Genomic DNA, 16,313 nt, shown 5'->3' with positions numbered 1-16,313 from the left:
AACTGAATGTCTAAGGATAGACAGAGTAATATGCTGTATAGACTGAAAAGCCTTTTCAGGTAAATTTGTGATTTTTAGGTTATATAAATAAAATTGACTAACAATAGTCCAGCCAACAAACAGACTCAAACTACAACACACTCATGTTTTATTCAGCAAGCGGCAGGTTTGTAAACTAGATACAAAGTTTTGTGGCAGGTCTAAAAAGACACAGAGCGTGAAAGAAATGCATAAAAAGTGGATACAGGAAACACAGCATCATGTCTGTCAGGATGAGATGAGCACCTATAATCAGAGTCATGTTGAATGATGTGAAATTGCCTGAACAGGGAGACTGTCATGTCATGTGGAGCTAATGTGTGATAGTGTTTAGCAAGAGATTCATCAGGCACTTCAGATAAAACGCAAGACCCACTCAATCAATTGAAAATGAGGGCTATGTGAGGACTGCTGCTTCCCTCACATCCTGTCCATTCACTCGCATTATCCACCAGTCTTTCATCTCTCCACTCATCTTCTCATATTGCACTTAACTCTGTTCCTACTGTCCACATTCTCAATCCGTTCATCTGTTAAAACAACAACGCTTGTTTATCGCCAGTGTTTGTTTCACATTCACATCCATGCAACTCGACATACACAAATCCATTCACATGAAGAGCATGTCTTCAACTTCTCTACCAGAAAATGTCCATGCTAGAGACTCAGGGTCTTTAGTACTCAGTGACATCTGTCATAGATTCTGTTGAATGCTTTAAAATACTGTACACTATTAAAAAAAATAAATCTGAAGGGATAAGCACAACATAAACATAATGAAACATAACTACAAATTTAGCCAACATCCAAAGCTTAAAGAGACAGTTCAGACTTGAATTAAGAATACATATTTTCCCTCTTATCTGTAGTCCTATTTATCCATCGAGATTGTTTTGATGTGTGGTTTCTCTCCACTATAGCAGAACTAGAGGGCCAAACAACACATATGAAAAACTCAACAGCAGTGTCTCTTTCCAGAAGTCATGACCCAGTTCCTCAAGATAATCCACAGACCTTGCTGTGACCAGTTTCATGTAGGAACTAATTTGTTTCTACTGAACTACACCTGCTAACCACATCACTGTGCAGAAGGAGGCGTGCATCTACTCATGGACGAGAGGTTCCAGCTCAGGTGAGGATGACGCTATTAATGTTTACATCCCAAGGTGTCCTTTTGTCTGGTGATACGGTTGGTAGGTATAGTTCAGTAAAAGGAAAACAGTTCCTATTGATTATGATTCAAAAGAAGAGATGCTGCTGCTGAGTTTTTCAAATGCCGAGAGCAGCTGATATCTCCAATAACTCACACCAAAACTGTCTAGATGGATAAAAAGCACTACAGGTGAGGACGGAAAATATGTATTTCTGATTTTGGGATGAGCTGTCCTTTTAACTTTCAGTCTGTGACATCTCTGCAATAAATTTATGTGCCGCTAAAATGTGGGAAAACTGAACTGTACAGCACTGCAAAAATGGGATGTCAACTTGTTTATGCTGTTAATGTAATTACAAAAATTCTTGAATTCCAATAATTTACCAATTCTGTCCAGTATTTATCCCATCTAACAGAATCTATGAGATGCCCTTGAATTTAAGATTAAAGTGACAAACATTTTGGCCAATAATGACAACAACCAGAAGCCTTCTGTGAGTGTATACTGTGTGTGAATCAAAACACTTCCCATCACACTCCTCCTCTGTCTCTCAGCTCTTAAAAGCTAATACTGTGTGTGCTCACACATAAGAAATGGTTCCATTAAAGGGATTATTATGATTTTTTTGATGTGGCGTTGCATGAGGTATTTAGCAATAGTCAGCGTATTACCAAGCATGGAACCTAACAATGAACTGCTCTGGACAGGGTCGGCAGCAAAACATATTTTAGCCATTTAAAAAAATCAATATCAGTTTTAGTCTGCACTATATTTAGAGTCTTTTTTGCCACTTTACCTTAGGCAAGAGAAGAGAGAAGTCCTGTACACTGTGCTTTACTTGCATGTAACTTTATTTACAGATACAATGTTTACGTCCTTCTTGCCCTTTGCTATGCACTTGTCTACAGAAAGTATCCATGAGCCTTTAATTCTATCTTTGAAAACTTTACTTTGCCATCAGACAGCTTTTCTGACAAAACCACCATTATCAAAGCCAAATACCGCTACCGCCAAAGCCACCAGACTCCTTAAGTGAAAACTGAATTTACCTCACAGATCACAGGTATTACTTGTCTGCCGCTGCCTTGATTGGTTTGTTTGTGTGACTTTGGTGAATCTAAACTAAACTTCTAAAAGACAGATGCCACATAATAATATGAACAAACTAACCAATCAAGGCAGCGGTAGACCAGCAACTCTGTGAGGTAAAACTACTGTTTTTGCCAATGTAGCGTGGTGGCTTTGAAGAGAGCAATATTTGGCTTATGTAATGGCGGATTCCCATGGGAAAAGACTGTCAGACAGCAAGGGAAAGTGGTGAAAATATTCCAAATATAGCACACACTTAAACTAATGTTGATTTTTTAGGTGGCTAAAATACATTTTGCCGCTGACCCAGTTCACAGCAGCACATTGCTTAGCCTCCTGTACCAGTACTCGTGCATCCATGTACTGTAAATAACACACTGACTATTGATGAATACCTTATACAACCTCACTTAAAAATATCTGATCGATCACTTTAACATGAGGTGTTTTTTTTTTTTTTTACATAGCTACCAGTCCAAAACAAATTTAAAAACATATTTCTTTTAAGACATTAAGCAGTGACTGGTGTAGGGATGAAAATGTGGTGATATGCCAGAGAGATGTGCACTTTGCAACATTTTCATGACCATCACATGAGATATGGCAGAAGATACGTTCAATGTGCACCTCAACATAATTTCAGTTAAAATATTTTTCTGGCTTTTTGGGTAACAAAAGTATAAACACTCTGTAAAGGGAATGTTGATAGTTTGGGTGTAAAAACATTCTTTTAGCACCCGTGTGTATTTAACATTTTAACCCACCAGATGGAGACAGAAAACCTGCTGTACTGTGTTTCTCCCCAGTAATACTGATGTGCTGGCCAGCGTCCTGTCTAGAGAAGAACACATTTGGAGGATTTTTTCTCTGTGCCGCTTGTGATTTTCACCTCTCGACCTGTGGGGCCCTGTCAAACAAGGAAACACAGACAAAGAAAGGAAATTACCGACACATCTACTGTAGTATGACACAAAGACTTACATTCAGGGAGGAACCAATGCCTCTATTTGTTTTAACAAGTCTGTTCTGACTTACTGGTTTCTTGCTGGATTTCTGTAGGATGTCACGTGCCAAAGACAGAAAAGACTAAAGCAAACAGAAAGATAGACAAAGAGACGAAGAGAGAAGAGAAAAAAAAGAGAAGATATTGGTGGCAGATTAACACATAACTAAAGGAACAGGCTCATAAACATTAATGAGATATGAAGACAGTTGTTTAGTTAGTGGTTACGTTCCAGCTCACCTCCTCCACGTTAATGCTGGACTTTGCACTCGTCTCAAAGAATCTGATGCCGTGATCTTTTGCCAACTGTCAACAACAAAAACGGACCTGATTACAGTCGGTCAGGATATGGGTCATAAATACTTCCTGCTTCTTATCTAAGTAAACGTGAAGTGGGTACATCAAAAACATGCGTGGCACTCTCAATCCTTCCCCAAACAACCACTCCCTCTGATACTTCTAAAGTCATTCAATAACACTACAGTTATTGCATAATTACATTTTTTCAAAATAAAAGATAATGTGTCACATAATGTATTTAAGTTTCTGTTGGGGTCATCTCACCTTTTCTCCCGTCTCCTTGGAAACTTTCCGCTTGGCCTCAATGTCACATTTATTACCTAGTAACATTCGACTGACGCCAGCTGATGCATTCTTGAAAAAAAAAAGGAATGCAGTTAATCGATTAGGGAAAGTTGCATTCTGGTCTTCAAGAGATCAAAGTGAAGGAAATCAGACATCTTGACATCAATTTGTGGGGTGATTTTGTGGAATGCACTGCTTCAAGAAATCAAACAAAGTAAAGATATCAGACAATTCAATAAGAGGTACAAAGAAATTATTTTCACAAGGTACAGAAATGATTAGAGGGAATGTAAAGCACACTAAGGGTGATACTATTATCGGTTTTCTCAATTTGTATTTTTCAAAATTTTTTTGAAAATATGAGGTAACATTGGTTATCAGTATTACGAAGTGCAGTGACGTAAATGTGGGACTGATCAACGGTGAGGAGATCATTTTTCTGTAATAGTTTGATGTACGGGCGGCACGGTGGTGCAGTGGTTAGCACTGCTGCCTCACAGCAAGAAGGTCCTGAGTTCGAATCCCCCAGCTGACTGGGGCAGAGTTTGCATGTTCTCCTCGTGTCTGCGTGGGTTCTCTCTGGGTTCTCCGGCTCTCCACAGTCCAAAGACATGCATGCTAGGTTAATTGGTGACTCTAAATTGCCCGTAGGTGTGAATGTGAGCATGAGTGGTTGTCTGTCTCTACATGTCAGCCCTGCAAAATGTGCACATGTGTACCCTGCCTCTTGCCCAGTGACAGCTGGGATAGGCTCCACCCCCCTGCGACCCCTCGGGAATAAGCGGTTACAGAAATTGAATGAATTAATGAGTTTGATGTGTGATGGATTAATACAGATTAGAATTAGGGGGTAGGGCTACACAAACATGTTGCTTCTTCTTACTCCGTTTTGGACATCAAACGTTAATTTATGTTTCTCATTATAAGTCTGTTCATTATTTATTGTTTGTTTCTGTTTTGTATGTTTTTTTCCCTACAATATATTCTATTTTTTTTAAATGTTTGAAATAAATCAATCAAATCAAGTCTGAACTAAACAAACAGAATTAACTGAACGTGAAGCAGCTTCTGACACTGGGTCTGAATTTACAGCAGTTCTGATTTCCATTGAACAAAGATCTATGGAAGGACACATTTGCACATTTTGTATCAGTGTTGGTAAGACTACAGATATTTAGCTATGCAGAGAATATATGTCCATTAAAATTTCCTTTACATCACATCCTTGCGTTCCCACCAAATCAAATAGAAACAAAAGTTTAATATAAACCCTCTCAGTTAAAGTCATAATATGTAACTGTAATGTATATAACGTATAGACTCACATCATCTGTTCACAGCAAATCATCTGTGTCTCGCTGGCAAACCAGGCTCCGTCCAACCCGGCATGTGAACCTGATCTTATGATCTACATATTTGATTTGGCATAGACTTTTTATGCCACATGCCCTTCCTGATACAACTCTCCCCATTTATTCTCGATTGGGAGTAGCAATTAGGAACACAATCCCCAGTCGCTCAGCCTGCTCTACCTCCTGAGCCATAGCCACCCCAATCCATGATATGCAGATTAATTGATAATGAAAATAATGGGTAAAAAAAAATGCAATTTAATTTCGGTTTCTTCTTTCTGGATGGAGGTTTATAGTCCCAAGGTGCAGAACAAAGCAGTAAAGAAATAACTTTGTCCCAGCAGCCATCTCACATGAACAAGGCATAGCAACACTGCACAGACACCTATAAAGCAATGTTCATTTTTTCATTTTAGCCTGCATTCATTTTAGCTCATTTATTTTCTGGGTTATTTATTAGAGTGTTTTTTGATTGTTATTCTCTATTTTTTAGTCCTTGGGTACTTTTATCAGACCTGTATTTACCTGTGATGTTTGTAAAATGTGTCACTTGTATGACCTGCTGATTTTACTGCAAACTAAATCTACCTGTGGGCAAAAATAACCCAATTGTTCAGTAGAAAGAAGGTCCAGTGAAAGCTAGAAGTAACAGAGTGAACTGACCCTGCAAAATCAACATTCGTGCAATAGCCCCTGCTTTGCTGTTGCAGTGATTAAAGGGCCATTCTCATGACTAACGTGTATCCGAATGACTAAGCTCTGTTTTTAAGTATTTTCTGGTTGTGTTTGCCATGTCTGTGTGGAAACAGTCTCACTTCTTTGATGCTCTTCATCCAGTTCTGAATGTTTTCGAAGGACTTCTCATCTGTGATGTCGTACACCAGGATGATGCCCTGACGCAGAGCAAAGAGAGAGAAAGAGACAAAGGAGAGAGGATTTTAAGGAGTCAGTGAAAGGTACAAAGAGAGCACAAAGCGGCAGTGATGTCAGCCTGATTATCCAGTCTGCTTGTTCTGCAGGCGTCCTGTGCTCACCATGGCTCCTCTGTAGTAGGCTGTCGTAATGGTCTTGAACCTCTCCTGCCCTGCTGTGTCCCTGCACAAAGCAGACACACACACACACACACACACACAAACACACTGTAAAAAATGCGCACTGATGCATGTATATCAAGCAAGGATTTGAAAATATAACTGTGGTTAAAAAAAAGTTTATGTTAGAGGTGTAGCAGAATGTAGGACCATGCATTTAAAGGATAGCTTGGATTATTTGAAGTGGTGCTGAATGATGTATTCATGGGTAGTCACTGTAGTAGGTATAGATAAAGGTCAAAATGTTTTGGAGAAGCAAAGAAGAGAAACAGCACAGAAGCTAAGCAACACACAGCTGTGGCAAGACACAGGAACTTCTTGAGTATTAAGGAGCAGCAGCATTTATTCATGAGCAAACTGTAACCTAAACTGTACATTTAAAGACACTGGACAAATTCACGGATAACTTTTCTTCTTCTCCCATCACCAAAACCTGGCTGCTCTGAGCCAGCCAATCACTGTCCACACAGACACACAGACACAGACTCTGTGAGTCCTTGATGGCTCTTTAATATGGTTTCTGAGCCCTTTATGCATGCTTTCTGTAATTCTGCCTTTCTGCCGCCTTTGTCTGGGTGCATTACCCACAGTTCATCGCATTGTAATGTCACACAACGGAAAAAAATGGTAAACAAACATGTGAGCAACAACACATGAGCAACTATAACTGTTCAAAGTTTACATGTAAGTGTATGATGCTGTTTTGACAAAAATTAGTAAATTGAGTGTGTTAATTCTTTTACATTGTTGATTAATACCAGGATTAATACCTTTCAGGATTGAGGTAGATATATCAGGCAATTAAAATAATACAGACATAAAATGAAATAAAAAAATTAAGATAACTGCTTCTAATAAAACAGATAAAACATGTTGGCATTAAAGCATGTGCTAGAATTAATAAAAGGCTTTCTTGAGATACAATTTGACAAATGTTTTAAAAGATGTCACCGATATGTCACAAAGTGTTGTTGCATTCCTGTTTATATAATTTTGAGCCTTTGCAGCTCCTCACGCTGAAACACTAACATGTGACTTCACCAAAAGTCTGTGAGGGTTCAGGGTTTAAGGATCTTGTAAAACAACAATAAATATGAATTCTGTGTTTGTCACACCACAAAAAAACATGGATTTTAACCACCCAGTCAAATTTGTATGATTAAATAAAAAAATAAATAAAAAAATAGGCACACATCTATGTGGCACCAAATATTAATTTTAAAATGATTCTGATTTTATTTCACAATAGTGTCCTGCTCACTGTACACCATCCTGCGTGTTACATTGTTCTAAAAAACAAACAAACAAACAAACAAAAAACAATAATTTGACCCAAAATATTAATTTTAAAATGATTCTATGAGTCTATGATCAGAACTGTGTCCATTGCATTGGTCTGTTCTTCATAGCAGCGTCCTGCTATACAAAAATAACAGACCTTAGAATGCTGTCATTGACCAATCAGAATTGAGTATTTAACAAAGCCATGTAATAACACACAATAAGACAAACAAACAAACTGCCTGAGGCAGCGGCAGAGCAGCATCTCCTGTGTTCTTGGTAAAATGACTGATTTTGCCAGAAGAGTCTGATAAAGTGGTGAAAATATTCTAGCGTGCACTTAAACTGTTTATTTTTTAAATGGCCCTTTCTTTGGCGGCTAAAATACGCTTTGCTGTCCACAGCTGTAGATTGCTTTACTTCCTACACCAGTACTCCTGCTGCTTCTCCAGAGTCGGGGCCTGTTGACTGCCATCTACTGTAGGTGATACACCGACTATGGATACATACAACCTACACATAACCACACTTCAATTAATCCGAACTATCCCTTTAATGTGCTGCTATAACAAGCTGAGTTTCTGTTGCTGTAGCAACACCCTTAAATGACATGAAGTGACTCTCTGTGGCAGCCACGTGTGATGGACAGTTGGACAATAAACCCTGTCATAAAGTCCTGATTTGGAGAACAAGAGGGAGGTTCCTCTTTCCTCTCAAGAAAATGAGCCAGAGGAACATAACTCAGCATATTACTCAGTGTTATCTGCTCCCATGAAATTACAAAACAAAGCATTTCCACACAAACAACCAACTGCCACCTCTTTCTTACCAGACTTGTAGTTTCACTTTCTTCCCATCCACTTCAATGGTTTTTACTTTAAAGTCAATGCCTGGGAGACGAGAGGGAGACAGGAAAGACAGATAATGAGTTAAATACCTCATATGAACTGAAAACACACCCACCCCACATAGCAGGATATATAGGTCACCCTCACACACGGGTGGAGACTGATTCATGGTCATTCCCACTGTGATTTTGACCCCTCGGTGCACTCAGACATAAAAGAAAGACGTAAAACCCTGCACTGTCTTTGAGTTTTGTTTTTATTTTTCCTGCTGGATGGACAAGCTGACAGACAGCAAAGAGGAGGAGGAAGAGGAGGAAGAGGAGAAGGGGGGGCTGTCCTGTGAAAAAGAGAAAAAAAAAAAGTGCATGCCAGAAAGCCAACCATTCTTCTGGGAACGTAGAGATGGTAAAAGAGATAGGAATGAGGGTGGGTGGACCTTCTGAGAGCCAAGTGAGAGGAATGAGATCTGAGGGAGAGATGGGGGAGAGGGTCAGAGAAGAGACACATTCAACAGGAAAAAAGAAAGGACAAAAAGATAAGAGACACATCAGAAAAAGAAATGAGAGAGCAGGGACTAGTTGAGACATGAAAGCAGTCCGAGAAACCAGTTGGTGCAGTGTTGGGCATCAAATAGAGGAAGAATGAAATGTCAGCAAACATTGGTCCCAAAGTTTCACACAGGCCAATCATGAGCTGGTGCAGACATGTCGTAGGAAGGTTACGAGGCTAGCATTTTGCTGAAACGACCTACCGATGGTGGAGATGTATGTGGAGTTGAAGTTGTCCTCAGCGAAGCGGATGATCAGACATGTTTTGCCCACCCCGCTGTCCCCGATGAGCAGCAGTTTGAAGAGGAAATCGTACTTTTTCGCCATGGTTTATTGGAGCTCCTCTTCAAAGTCAAAGCAGAACTGAAAGAGGGGAAAGAAAAGTTGGGGTTGTCCTTTTTCTGGAAGCGCTTTTCATCCACTTCAGGCTTCAAATCTTGCTTGTTATTGTAGGATGTCTTTTTTAAAAATGTTACTCCATGTAACTTGTTGGATCCTCTTTTCCTTTTTTCCTCTCTCTCTCTCTCTCTCTCTCTCAGACTTGTCACCGGTAAATTCCGATCCCCCTCAGTGCCTCTGAGCTCTGTTTGGACTGCCCTCCATCCAAAGTTAGATAAACTGTCTGCTGCAGATCAGATCACTCTTCATCACCGCATCTATTCAACTTTCATCCTGTTGTCCTCCAACAGTCAATATCACTCCGTTTACAAACGTACCGGAGTGGCTACGTGTTTTCCCTGCCTCCGAAAAAAAAAAAAAACTTCAGCCGTCGGCCCAGAGCCCAGCTCCGCTGAAAGGCTACGTAGTGTGGGAGTGCTTCATGGGAGTAACGGCTCCACCTGCTGGAGGCCAGCATGGCCACACGATGGCGCTATTTGATCAGGAAACCAACGACTTCAGAGGAGTTGCTCACACAAGCTATTATCGTTTTAAGCCAGGAGTGAAATTCAACTGTCTCATTCTGTTGTATATACTGTTCCTATTGTTATATTTCGTGTTTATAGTGTTCCTCTTTTTATTTGTATATTTCTGATTTAAATAGTTCATATTTTTATATTTTATTTTGCTTATATTTTTCGATTTTATATTTTTCATTGATGCTTCTTACATTTTGTTTTCCCCTTTGCACCTGTAACACCATAAATTTTGCTGTTTTGTATGTGGAAGACTTCTTTTTTTTGATTTGGCATAGCCAAGACTAGCCACTGGCGAAATTTAGAGGCAAAGGTGCCAAGTAAACAGGCTATGATCCTCATTTGAGCTCCTGAAATAACAAAACATGTTTTATTTTGAAGACTACATATTGTTTACAACTGGAGAATGTAAGAATCACTTTTGGCTCTCTGCTATATGCTTACACAACACCGGAGTCACAGTCTTGAGTCATTTCAGACCTGCAGCTCCAGTCCAACTTCATCCATCAATCAAATGAAGGAACAGACATTTTTGACACTGGTGACATCTGCAGGAAACCACTGTAATGTGTATTTGTCTGAGTTAATAGTATTTTCTGATAGAAAACAGAATTAATTCCTTAGCATTCATCAGCTTTCACTTGTTGTTTTATAACCATCATTATTTATCATTATAACCATAATTGTTTACTGGAAATATTTCTTTTAACTATACAATTGTTTTAAATCACTTCTTCTGTGGTAATATATATATAAAAAATAAAATAGAAAAACAATAAATAAAAATAAAAAAATCTTCCTGGTTTTCATGGTCCGCCTTTTCCTGTCGTCCTGAAGTTTCCGGTGTTCGCAGGGAGATCTTCCGGTGATCGCCGAGACACGCAGACATGCCTGTAAGTAACACTGCGGGGTTTAAATTCGACATTAATCATTAAAAAATATTCTGATGGGAGTCATATAATACAATACGAAATACTGCTTTGTTTCTGTTCTAATCAATGTGTTTATATTGCTGTGATGTAAATGCAAAGACGTTAAAACGGACGCAATATGGCGAAACACGTGTACAACAAAGCAGAACACGCTGCTCCCCGTGTGCCATCAGTCACATGTTGATTTTTTTTGGAGGGTAAAAGACAAAGTTTTTAAGCTGCGTTGGCTTATGATTACTTTAAAACATTTAATCCGTTTCTTCTGAGCACTTTAACGTTGATTGTATAATATTTACTGTCATTTATTAGCTGTAACATCGACCTTTGTCTCCTGCAGTCACGTTGTAAAGTTGGCAGCTGTGACCAGAATCGACGTGTATTCATTTATTACAGTACTTAAAAGACTGTGTAGATAGTTTAACTTACTTTAGATTGGGAATCATTTGCTAAACTGGTGCCTGTTTTCTTTCAGCTTGCAAAGGATCTGTTGCACCCGACCCCCGAGGAGGAGAAGAGGAGACACAAGAAGAAACGACTTGTACAGAGTCCTAACTCCTATTTTATGGACGTTAAATGTCCAGGTAGGTTTATTTACATGGCAACCGGGACAGACATCATTTTAACCTTTAAAACCAGGAAAGGCATTATTTATACAAATATCAAGATACAGCAATATTCAAAAGAAGAAAGGTAGTTTCATATCACAGTATTGATTAATTGCCCAGCCCCATGCCTGACTGTTAAGACTTAATCAGATGTAAATTTAAGTTTGAGCCAAAAGTAAGGTAGAAACTTTGTACTCAATAATAAAAATATAAAAATATATATATAACTCATAAATAAAAAAAACTGTGAATGTGATAAACCACTTGGTGAAATTGTAAGGGTGAACAGCTGCACCAGGACTCAACCCAAAAAGTTGCCCCCTTCCCTATGCCAGGTAAAATACCATGTTGGGCAAGAGGCAAAAAAGAATTAAACTACTACTATTACTAACTATTTTGATAAATTATTTAGTAAAATATTTTTTCATGCAAAATGGCAGAAAATGTTTCTGCTTTTTTCTTTATCATATTAAACTAACTTTTAGTCTTTGTTGTTCTTTAATAATGCTAAAAAAAAAAGTTTATATAGGGGCAAGTAGAACTTAGTTTTCAGCAAGTAGAGATCTGACCCATTTGTTTGGCCAGGCAAGTGGGGGAAAAAAAAAACTAATGTTGAACTCTGTGTAAAAAAAAAAAAGGAACTGACCTAAGAACATGAGGAAATTTGTATTAGTACTTGTATCATATAAGTAATGTAACACAGTACTTCTTCCACATCTGTATTAGACCTGCACTGAAATATTTGCCTTTATGTGTTGCCCTTTCATTGTTCCCTTAATGATCGGGGTGTCAAATAAGGCGCACAGTGACGCTTGCGACTGTCTGTCAAATGAGTTTCAAGTGACTCTTTTATACACAAACAGCTGCAAGGACACATCACTAATCAAGAGTAAATGTGATGATGCACTCGCTATTATGTTGGCAGCTGGCTGTTGTCAGTGTAACAGGTTCATGACCATCCTATACAATGATTTGTGTGTGTGTGTGTGTCTGCAGGTTGCTACAAGATCACCACAGTGTTCAGTCACGCTCAGACTGTTGTGCTGTGTGTCGGCTGTTCCACAGTCCTCTGCCAGCCTACAGGAGGGAAAGCTCGCCTTACAGAAGGTACAGGAAAACCAGAGTGTGCATAATACCTATTCTTCACCATAGTGAAGAAACTGTCTACCTGTTCATCTTAAATATACCTATAACTCTGAGAGGATAACAGGATCCATAACAGGATTATTAACTGTTATCCATATAGCCACCATCATAACAATGCAATAACAACACAAAAGATGAAGAAGTATCACAACTTACTTGTCTCTGGATGCACACACAGGAGTACAAACAGTGGATCAAGTGTCACCTAAACTGTGCTGCACCCAAGTTTAAATGAAATGAAAATGAAAACTGTTAAGGTTGCAACTGCATCTATTCTGCTCACATAAACTCCACTCTATGGGCTCCGCGGCCGTGCCCCCTAGTGGCTGAGCCCGCAGATGCATGTGTTCAGTTATATCTTTAGAACAGCTGTATATTTGCCTTTGTGTTGCCCTCTCATCGTCTTCTTCATGAACAGGGTGTCGAATAAGGCATACAGTGACTCTTGTGGTTGTGACAGAAATTCATCATCATTGATCCATTTCTACACAGTTCACTGCAAGCACAGATGTTTTCTCATTCAGATGTTTGCTTAGACGTCTTTGGAGAAAGTTCAACAGGTAAATAAAAGTTGCATCAGAGTAGCCTGAGTACATCGAAGCAATGACGACACTCTGTACACGCTGTTTACTCTGTATACAGTATGTTAGTGAATTGGTTGAGCTCAAGGTCATGGTTTGTTTTTTTCCTGACGTCCTACCCACTCTATCCTGCGCTCTGCTGCCGTGGTAACAAGGGCTTCTCAATGCGCTCAGCTTTTGAGTTACTATGGGTGCAGCTGCAACTATTGGCACTAAAACCATACTTGTTTGGAGGTGATTCAGTGTTTGAAAAGAAGAGAGCAACATTAGTTCCACTGTTCTCTTTTGTCTTTGTTACTTGTACTGTTTATCCCCACTGAAGATTGTTGATGCAGCGCATGTATCCTGTACATTCTGTAAATGAAACAAGAACATATACACTGCTGGGTTATGAGCAACCCTTCTTGAAACCATTTTAAATAATTGAGTTTTAAAGTTAATTCTCAATCTCGGAAACAGTAGTTTTACCAAAAAATTGAAACAAAAATAACCCAGCAACTTGAGATCCACTTACTAGCTTTCTTCAGTTGCAGTCTTTAATAGTTTTAGAGTTTTGATTCAACTTCATGACATTTTGGAGGCTGTGTGAGTAGTTTATGGTGCTGTTAAAATGTATGTTAGTCCTGCTATGATCAGTCGATCAACTAAAAGTTTATTTGCAACAGTTGTTCATTTTGTGTCTTTTTTTCTGGAAAGAAAGTAATGACAGATTTAGGCGATTATATTTCAACAAAGGAAAATGGGGAAAAAAAAACATACTGACTTTTAACATTTAAGCAACCATGGCCGTTCGAGTATAGATTTCTATATAGAGTTTAAAAGGAAGTAAAGTCCCTGGGGGTGTCAAACTCCAACACAGACAGCAGTGCCTGTAAAGAACACCAAAGCGTGGTAGACACTCTTGTTTGTTTGTTTTTTTTTGTTTTGTTGTAAGTGATGCAAACATATACCTGTCAGTGTGTACCTGACATCCATTGGTCCTCCTCTTTCCTCAGGATGCTCCTTCAGGAGGAAACAGCACTAGTTTGACTAGACATGGCTGGACACAGTCAAGGAGAATGAACCGAACTTGATGGACATCGAGTCTACACTGCCATGGAGCTGATGCAGCAAGGAGGAGATGGAGAGCGGGAATACAAATCATGTAACATAAGAAGTTAATCTAAAGATTATGCTCAAAGAAATGCTTGGCGTTGTTGACACCACACCAACACCACATATCCATTAATTTCTCTCTTAATAAACTTAGGTTGTTTTTTGGTAAATAATCCTGCATGTTTGTCATCCAGTTTGTTCTTTTTATCTCTTAAAGGTTCTTGGATGTCAATTGTCTGGTTCAGTGTCAGCTTAGGACCCCTTTAAAATCAGCTGGTAAAGATCAGGGCATTTGAGGACTCTGGGATTTGGTTTCCTCGAAGTGTACAGTTTTTGTAGTGAGTGATTTGCATTTGTTTGCATTACATCCTCAGTGATTAAGCACAAACCTTTAAAGGAAGGTAAAGACATATGATGAGCCATGCAGGTATTTTCCAACAGTTCAGCAGTCCAGATTTATGCAAGTTTATTGAGAAAACAGGAAAGGAAATGTTTTTGGAAAGGAGACAGACTGGCTGAAATTGTAAATTAACCTTGAGTTTTACTGCTGCACTCTGCCTAATTGAATGTTGACTGATGTGCGTTAGGGCTGGTGTTAAATCCAGACACTAAATAGATATTAATTACACAGTGACGTCAACATTTAATTTTAGGGTGGAGAATGATGTCATTGGTGCCTGTTCCAAAGCCGGTGGTGTTGGTTGGGGCCCGCTCTCAGTTGGAGCGAGGGTTGATTCAGGGAAAGTCATCGCTGGCTCTGCTTCAGTTTCCTGATGCTTGTAGAAACACAAACACAGCACACAGTGATGTGACACTAAATTACATCATAATGAACAATGTGGTTGTGAATTTACAAGTGCTTGCAAGCTTCCTGTGATGAATATGAATTCTTGTGAAGTTGCACGAATAAATCACACTAGCTTGGGAAGACGAGAGAAAAGCGAATGATAAATCGGATAAAATTCTGCAGTTTGGCATGTAAGCCATTTGCACATTCTCTTGTGTGACAGCATTGAGTTGTACATTGAATAAAGAAAATAATGCAGAGAGGGAGTGAATGATAACTTTCTTGTTGCTATGGTGACATTTTTTCTTGTGTCTTGCTTGTAAATTGGACACAGCTTACAAATAAAATCATGATGAATGGGAATATGATTCTGATGTGTTTACTGAATGACTAATACAGGATAAGTGTGTCATCTTGCACAGTAATTTTTTTCTTACATTCCACCACAGCCATTTGAAACCACAATTTACACTCAGTTCTCACTTATACTTTCAACTGAAGGTGTTCTAATAAATTAATGGTTTATAAAGACTATGTATGATCTTGTTTTCATGGCAGGGCATCTGCAAAAAAAGATGTGCTTGCTTGCTGTAGACAGTAATGTTCGACAGAATGGGTTATCAGCTTGCGGGCTGTTGGGAGATGTAAAAAACTAATTGTGGGATTGTTTTGACAGTGTGCATGCAGCAGTGTGGAGTTTCAACATTATCAAACCTGTAGAAACACTCCCTGCCTCCAGCTACTGTAGCCAGGAAGCTGATCCTCTCAATGGGCAAATGAAGATTTTATCATAAACCTAAATGCATTCATCATTTTTAATTGGTTAATCCACCTTCCATTTCTTGCATATTATCCAGGTCCTGATCACTCTAATTTAATTAATTATATAATTAAGAATTACTCTTACACACTGCTGGGAAGCACTGATGAGTGCTGGTATGACTGTGAACAGGTAAACCGAGTTCTGCATGGTTTGAACCCTGTCTGGTGAGGTTTTGATAGATCTCCAAGTATCAGGGGTCAGGCAGCAACAGGTGTGGGAATAAACCCAACAGAAGTACAGTACAGCCCACTACTTGATCAGGTCCAAACATGAATTTTCAAACCAAATATTCAAAAGCTTAACATGAACTGAAATCAGTTATCTGCCTGCAGGTGAGCACAAAGTGTTTAATTTCTTTGGACTCTTAAAATTTAAAGTCCAATATTGAAGATATGTTACTTGGGGCACTTCATACTGAACAAATTTAATGAATATTTACA

The 16,313-nt window shown here is 38.9% G+C and overlaps 2 protein-coding genes and 1 non-coding gene across 3 annotated transcripts; 2 read left to right on the top strand and 1 right to left on the bottom strand.

The window, feature by feature from the left end:
* Positions 1 to 2,846: 2,846 nt before the first annotated feature.
* rab13 (RAB13, member RAS oncogene family) lies at positions 2,847 to 10,052 on the bottom strand. The gene is made up of 8 exons (XM_084726695.1): positions 9,194 to 10,052; positions 8,424 to 8,484; positions 6,257 to 6,317; positions 6,038 to 6,115; positions 3,850 to 3,939; positions 3,526 to 3,591; positions 3,318 to 3,368; positions 2,847 to 3,189 (listed from the first exon to the last, which is right to left on the bottom strand). Exons 1-8 carry the CDS (start codon positions 9,315 to 9,317, stop codon positions 3,118 to 3,120), a joined length of 603 nt encoding a protein of 200 aa, XP_084582821.1. The 5' UTR covers positions 9,318 to 10,052; the 3' UTR covers positions 2,847 to 3,117.
* Positions 10,053 to 10,666: 614 nt separating this feature from the next.
* Positions 10,667 to 15,413, top strand: rps27.2 (ribosomal protein S27, isoform 2). The gene is made up of 4 exons (XM_084726697.1): positions 10,667 to 10,797; positions 11,309 to 11,417; positions 12,438 to 12,548; positions 14,164 to 15,413. The coding sequence occupies exons 1-4, from the start codon at positions 10,792 to 10,794 to the stop codon at positions 14,190 to 14,192; spliced, it is 255 nt and encodes an 84-aa protein (XP_084582823.1). The 5' UTR covers positions 10,667 to 10,791; the 3' UTR covers positions 14,193 to 15,413.
* On the top strand, positions 12,185 to 12,318 carry LOC146321505 (small nucleolar RNA SNORA13). Its single transcript, XR_014771442.1, has one exon. It is a non-coding gene; the product is annotated as a small nucleolar RNA SNORA13 (small nucleolar RNA).
* Positions 15,414 to 16,313: the final 900 nt, after the last annotated feature.

This window comes from Lutjanus erythropterus, chromosome 9, assembly GCF_056507025.1.
Source record: "Lutjanus erythropterus isolate fLutEry1 chromosome 9, fLutEry1.hap2, whole genome shotgun sequence".
NCBI classification, from domain to species: domain Eukaryota; kingdom Metazoa; phylum Chordata; class Actinopteri; order Lutjaniformes; family Lutjanidae; genus Lutjanus; species Lutjanus erythropterus.
The sequence above is the reverse complement of the archived record's forward strand: the minus strand, read 5'-3'. Positions and strand labels throughout refer to the sequence as shown.